Source organism: Melanaphis sacchari, unplaced genomic scaffold, assembly GCF_002803265.2.
Source record: "Melanaphis sacchari strain LSU unplaced genomic scaffold, SCAv2.0 Contig0_pilon_pilon, whole genome shotgun sequence".
Classification (NCBI taxonomy): Eukaryota; Metazoa; Arthropoda; class Insecta; order Hemiptera; family Aphididae; genus Melanaphis; species Melanaphis sacchari.
Window position 1 is genome coordinate 26,188,606 of NW_020270366.1, and position 7,922 is coordinate 26,196,527.

The 7,922-nt window shown below is 22.4% G+C and overlaps 1 protein-coding gene across 2 annotated transcripts; it reads right to left on the bottom strand.

Moving 5' to 3' along the window:
- Positions 1–989: 989 nt before the first annotated feature.
- On the bottom strand, positions 990–3,322 carry LOC112596406 (alpha-tocopherol transfer protein-like). Of its 2 annotated transcripts, none has more exons than XM_025342077.1 (6): positions 3,166–3,322; positions 2,045–2,201; positions 1,724–1,976; positions 1,547–1,657; positions 1,356–1,464; positions 990–1,209 (listed from the first exon to the last, which is right to left on the bottom strand). In XM_025342077.1, the coding sequence occupies exons 1-6, from the start codon at positions 3,278–3,280 to the stop codon at positions 1,103–1,105; spliced, it is 852 nt and encodes a 283-aa protein (XP_025197862.1). In that variant the 5' UTR covers positions 3,281–3,322; the 3' UTR covers positions 990–1,102. The 2 variants fall into 2 exon arrangements, with proteins under 2 accessions (XP_025197862.1, XP_025197857.1); XM_025342072.1 differs by having other exon boundaries at positions 990–1,254; positions 3,166–3,280.
- Positions 3,323–7,922: the final 4,600 nt, after the last annotated feature.

The following is a 7,922-nucleotide window of genomic DNA, read 5'->3' on the forward strand; positions in this document are numbered from 1 at the left end:
ATATTTTAATACATAACTTTTTGTTTGTTCACTTTGTATATTATATCTCTAATTATAGATAAAATCTAAATTATTATTATTATTATTATTATTTAAAACGCAACACATTTATAATATCTGCAAGGTCGGTCGAGATAAACATTTACGTTAATCATTCAAAAACACTTGATAAGCAATGATTATAAATTATATGAGATAAATTAATTAACGTTGGTATCTGTTTTTATTGTTAATGGTATCTACGTTTCGTTGTATGAGAGATAATAATAATATAACATTAAATTTACCAGGATTGCTATTATAAATATTTTGCTATATAGGTATTAAGGTATATATTATAATAAATTGAGGTGCAGAGTTACGTATAAATTGTTTCAAATTCACTTATCTATGAGATACCTAATACCTCTTAGATATATTAATTCATAATTATATAATATTATTTAATTTTACTAAATAATTTAAACAGTAATTTATCTTATAAAAATGAATTATGTTTATTAACGTAATAAGTACCTACTCTGAATTTGGTATTGAACTTCATGTATAATAATATATATTTTCTTTATCGATTATTATACAATTCTAATAATATTACAAAAACTTTACCTCCCATTTACAATAGATAGGTTAACCTATATAGGTTTTAATTATAACAAGTTAGTCAATTTCAGAAATGAATTATAATTTTAGCAATTTTTAATTTTATTTGTACGAATTTACATTTTGTTAATTTAATGTTACATTTTAATAGTTCAACAATTAGAGTAGTTCAAAAAATAGATACACTTCACTGCAATGAATAAACAAAAAAAAATAAATAATAATAAATTAACGAAAACTACTGAAAATCATTTATAAATTATAATATCTATAATAACATGAACTTTATATTTACTATTTAGTCATAACAGAAATAATTTTGAATTTGAATATATTTATGCAAAGTTGATATAAATAATTAACTATAATATATATATTGTATAATATTTAAATTTATCCTATTGCGTATAATCTAAAAACTAAAACTTTTACACTATACTTAATCCTCCATTTTTCCTGTATAAATATAATTTGTATCCCAAAACAATAACAATTTAATTCAATCTAAATTCAATGTCTTGAAAGAACCTTCAACGCCGAAATAGTCACTTTCTGTCTTTGGTTTACCTGGACGTTTTTGTTCATCCACTCTGTAATTTTCTTCTTCTAAGAACCATTTTTTCATTTCTTTAATTTTTTCAAATGTATCATCTAATTTCATATTAAAGACCATTTAATATAGAAATAAATGTTGATATCTACATACTTAAAACGTTTTATATTTTTATGAAATCAATAAATTATTGACTCACCGTTTATATTTTTCAAAGGTTGTCCACTTCCTCCAATTTCGATTGGCATTATTTCTTTAGGTATATATTTAAATATCGACTCAGGATCTGTAGTTGAATGGTAGTACAGCTTAAATAATAAAACATAATTGTTTAAATGTACTATAAAATATATTTTTCACATTATAACATTGAATATTGTAAATAATTACTTTCTCGGTTAATTCTTTTTTCATAAAAGGTTTCGTCATACTGGTTATCATATCAATAAACGGAGCTGTATTTATTGTGTGGATAGCTTTTAGACGAGCCGGCAATCCATCCTAAAATTAAAATTAATATTAAGTAGCAAATCAAAATTCAAAATAATTCTTCTAATATATCCATACTTGTAAGAAATACACGTATTTTTTCATCATATTGATACCTAAACGACCGACGTGACTAAGACTAAAACCTTTCATGTCATAAATAATTATAAGTCCATTGAAAGTTCCTGAAGTCATTAATAACATATCGATCACCATGCTGAGTGCTTTAATGAAATCAGCTAAAACAAACAATTCTGCCTCTACGCGTTTAGCGTATATAAATATAACTTTGCAATCATCTGGAGTTGATTCCGGCAATGCACAAAACGATCTAAGGAGTAATATACTTCTGAGTAAACAAACATTGGTTTATTCTTTATTATATAAATTTTTTTTTACATAGTTTTAAATGCTTCCAACACAGATTTTACATCGGTATCTCGCTTTGTAAATAATTCGGGCGAGTGAGTGCGAAGAGTGAAATACGACTCAATGGTTACTTTAGTCGGTTCCAATCGATAAAAACAGCTATGAAAAAATAGCACAAGTAGTTCATCTGTAATTTTTTTTAAAAATTTTTTTAATATTTCAAACGAATTAAAAATTAAAATGTATAATACACAATAAATTAGAAAAAGCTATAAGGATACTTTTTAATAGGTGTAGATTATATTTGCATAATATGTTATAATAAAAGCAATAAAAGTCTTTTGATAAATAAAAAATGTGTTTGGCACGATCACGCGGAATATACAACATTATTATAGAATTATAATATTAACATCGTACTTGTCTTGCTCACCTCATGTATGCAAGATAATTCTTTTGATATAATTATTAGTAATAAATAATTTATTATATATTTAATAGCTTATAAAACAGGTTTATATTTTTAAATCTGAAATTTATAAAATATATAAAAGTAAAAAATGAATGTTATTTTTCTAAGCAATGATCTTTTAACCTTAATACGTACTAATAGATTTATATAATTATCAACTAAATAAAGAACTGTAGATACAGTTGTATAATTTTTTGGAATATTTAAACTTTTAAATAATAATAATATGTGATAATAATTAGTAATGACACACTGGCATATTTAAATACATATTGAATAAATAAATACATAAATAGCACACGAGTAGGTAACATGGATATGCATATAGGTACTGAATCTTTAAGTTTGAAATTAAATGATAAAATGATAAAATTTAAGTTACTAATAATTCATAGTTATCTTAAGAATTAATAATAACAGATGAGTGATAACAATTAAATATTTTTATCATCAATGACTACTACTGTGTTTTAGATTATTGAACACATATATAATATTATATAATACATTATTAATTTTTTTGACATGTGATTTTTAAGTTGAGGAAAATTATTAAATATTTTTAGTATTATATAAAAAATTATTTTTTAATTGAAAACATTTTTTCGGACACCAATATAAATAAAATAAATACATAATGCATTTTAGATTTTTATGCTACTATAAAATAAGGACTTACCAGTAACGAGTGGAAGGTGTGGTTGTTTGGATATCCATTCTCTGAGATGATTTAAATCTTCTTCATTAAGTTCTGGGTTTTTTTTAAATTCATCCTGAACGTTAAAAAAGTTCATATTTAAGAATTACTAGGTTTATAGGTACTACCAAAACTTTAAAATAAGTACACAATACTACAATAGAACTGAACTATTTTTAAATTACCTTTTCGTTATATATTAAATATGATGGATAGTAATTATAGACAACAATACAAAATATTTACAATTGAATATACGGGAAAAGCCTTGAAAGTTCCATTGCTTGTAACATAGTATACTATTATTATAAATACAGAGAAATCGTATATAATCTAACTTTTATAAAAAAAATAGCTGTATATTAATATATAATGTGATTTATCAAGCATTATTATCATATTTTTCTTCAATAATGCCGTTATTTAAAACCTGATTTTTGGAATTCTTAAATATAATTAAAGTTATATAATTCTTGAGATTTTTTTACTACCTAATAAAGTGTCTTGTGGAAATGCACACTTCTATTCTTCAAATGAGAACACCATTTTCTACTATTTAGTTTTTTTAAAACGTTGACGTAGCCTACGTCATGTAGGTATATCAGAATTAAAATTTGAACAAATAATTTTTGAGTTATTTAACATTATGTACTAAACTACTAAAGTTAATAGTTTCATGATAATGGGTTAGATGATACAAGCTGGATTATGGATACTATGGTAACTTAAATTATTAATTTTTTTTTAAACTTTTATTAATTTATCAATATTTATAATTTTTAAAAACAGATCAAGTAAAATAAATATTAGATTTAATATTACATTTATTTTAAACCACTATTTTACAATTTTATCCTTAGTATAATGATTGAGATACTACTCGCTTGATGCTTGAATTTTGAATTAGACACATAAACATTTTCAAGAAAGTTATCCACTAAATAATTTATAGTTATAAAGGATGGTTCTGGTTTAAAAAAGAGAAAGTTGTATTGTCATAAAACACTTTTAAGTAGTAAAAAAAATTCAAGAAAATACGGTCTCGAGTATATTTAATAATTCCAAAAATCATGATTTGAATAAATTAATAATTAAAGGAAAAAATAAACATGAACATATTTGGCAAATTGCTTTGTATTGTGATCAACATTTTTTTAAAAAAATATTATTTAATATATATATATATATATTATATCTTGTATACATTAATTTTTCTCTGGTATCGTAATATTCATAATATTATATTGCATTATATTATGAATGATGATTACAATCAATAACTTTCAAAATAAAAGTTATTATAAGTTTGTAACTTACAATCAATTTTTCAATTTTTTTTCAAACATAATCTCATATTAATTGTCGAATCTTTTATTTATTATGTATAACTATGCAAATGTAAGGCTTAAAATATATGTTTATATAATATAATAAATATTATATAACTACTTATTTTTTTCTCATAAATTTTAACTTTTTATTACATTATGTAATGTATAATTTTTCATTTTCAATATATTATATTTAAAGAATTCATTAATAACTGTAGTGTTAATATGTTAATATGCTTATTCATATGGACACAAACTAGACAAATTTTGCTTATCCAGTAGGTATTGTATAAGCTATAATACTCTGATTCGAGAGCTCTGCTAGGTACAATAGTTATATTAGGTTAATTAATCTAATAACTTTTAAATTGATATTTTAAAATGAATATTAAAAAATACTAATATATTATTTTTTAATTTTTATTAATTGTATCTAAAATATTAATTTTTACCAGTAAATAGTTTTTACTATTATATTATTATGGATACATTTAATAATTGAATAAGCTCATAAAGAAAAATCGATTGCTCATCCGTTACTATTTAAATTATAGTTAAACCCTATATTTATCGATATAACATGAGTATAATCCATAGTATACGTTATTTAATTTGTATAATACGAGTACTAGACGCGACCTTGCATGTGTGGAAATTATGACTACTATCCACAACTAATTTTACACTGCACTTAATAAATTTGTAAATAGGTACAACATGCACCTACTATTGTACTGTATAAATAAATTATAGGTAGTGGGTGCCTACTATATAATAATTTTAGGACATGAACTAGGTATTATTTTCTACTCATGTAGTCATTTCATAGGAATGAATATACAAGGTATAGTAACATTTAACTTAAACAAAATATAATTTTGTTAGAATTTTTTTAATTTTTATTAATTAATAGCTTTTAAATAAATAATTATATAGTGTGAAAAATGAGTAAATTTGATAACAAAAATATACTATGATATACAAAACAGGTAAAATGGAAACGCTGCAGCATGTAGATAAATAAATATACTTATAAATTACAAGATTCATTTTTTAATTTTGTTACAGTGTTAAATACAAAATACTTTGACTATTAAATATAATTGTATTATATAGTCTCTTGAAGTTCAATATATATTAAAAAGATATTGTATCTACAAACAATTTGTATTTTATAACAAAAAATTCTGTTTTTTAAAATTTTATAAAATAACTTATTTATCGCTTTAATGGCCTGTCATTTAACATATTGAATCTGAATTTAAGTTGTTTCAAATATTTTTAATTTTAGTTCTTTGAATATTGTTAGGTATTGTATTATTTACAACATTGAAAAGTTACTGGAATATACATTTTGTAAAATCTTCGTTACAAAAAATTATTAAATATAATTTATAAATTATATTTTAAGGACATCATACCTGCGTTTGTTGTCACTATTTATTAACATACGACATATCAAATTATCAAATTTGTGTTCAATAGTTTCAATCTTGTGTAGTATAGTTTAATTCTTATTAAAGCAAATTGACTTATTATCGATGTTTAAGGTTTGAATATTACCCATGATTTATCATGGGTTTTTAAATGCTTCTTATAGTATTTTAATTTTTAAGCAAGTAATGAGAATATTTAAATTATAATATTTTACTTACTCATACCTATCTTGCTTAAAGATTTAATGTTGTTTTAGTTTAAATTAAATTACAACAACTGAAAAAGTGATAGGTTAAAAAATATGTTAGAAAAAAAATTTGAACTTTAAAGCATTAACTTAGATTTTGGTTTTCACGTGTTTTTTTACAGTTTGACTTTACGAAGATTAGTAGAAATACCGAAGCTATCAAGCTATGTGGTAATAAACTTTTGTTCTGATCCGTATGAGATAATTGTCAAATAATCAAGCAATATTTTAACTTATTATGAATTAAATACAACTTATTTGTATAAAAGAATATTAATTTGTGTTATCTAATTGTAGGAATTTACATATAAGGAAAAACTTCCTGTTAATGTATTTTATTTTAAATTTATTAATTATGAAACGCTAGATCAAATACCTTTTTATAAAAATTATAGAAAATGTTTAAATAAATAATAATAGGCAAACAAATTACTAATAATTAAACTAGTAGGTAGATGGAAGAGCTTACAGCATTATATTAGAATGTTTCTTGTTGTTTAAAAAATTATTATATTCAAACAATAGGATACTGAAAGAAATTTAATTTTAATAAGAATTAATGGATAAACAAAATTATAGATAGATAATTTTAGCAAGTTACAAAAAAAACTGAATTTTAATTATTTCTATAATAATTTATCAAAATTAATCATGTATTAGTGTTCGGTGTTGTCGGTGTACCATTGGTACTAGACATTAAATAATACTACTACAAGTTCTCCATACATGTTGACATATTTTTATTATTGTACCAAATTGGCTTACAGAGCCATATCAAACTTGAGTCAAGCTTACAACTATTTTATAAAACCACATTTTTTACAATTATAGGTGATTAGGAAAATAGAAGTTTTTATTACGTAATAATTTTACTCGTATAAACCTTAATTATTTGAAAACTTAAATAAAATATTTTCAAACTATACATTCATTTTGAAACATAGATAATATGTGAATCAGTAAAGATATGATTTTTTTTTCAAGTTAACAAGTGATATGTCAACTCGTTTTTAATTTCAGTTATACATAAATTTAAATTTATTGATAAACCACAAAATAATTAAATTATAATACCTATTAATGTTTAATGGGTATTGACAGTTTTTAAGGAGTTCAGTATAGATAACATTTTTAACAATTGTTTTTGAGGTGTATATTTGTACGTATAGTAAGCGAGAAGAGGGCGTAGATTTTTATGTTAATAAGTCAAAATATTTAATAAAACACAGTTTTGTTTAAAATTAATTTTATAAATTATAACAAAAGGAAGTTATTGAAGAAACGTATGGAAAACCAAATGAAAAGGACAGTTAGTTGTTATTGTATCAGACCGTATTTTGATGTTAAAATCGTTACCTATCTAGTATCTTATTTATAATTATGACCATAGACTATCTTAATAAAGCGCGGATTTCTATGCAATTTCATATATTTTTTTCCTTTTCACTTTTTTGGATTTTTGTCAGTTATCTTTACGAATGGCATATTTCGATACTTTTTAATGTATAAAAATCCATGCTTTAGTTTTTATTACAATTAATGAATGATTGGACAAAATGTTTTATAATAATGGTCGTTGTCAATTTTATGTTTTTAATAGGTAAGTGAATACTATATGGTAGTACAAAATATGAAATTCATTATGTTTAGTAATCGCTCTTGTCCACCATCCGGAATACGACGCCATAAAGATGGTAGGAATTTTTAAGCAGCTTTTATTGAAA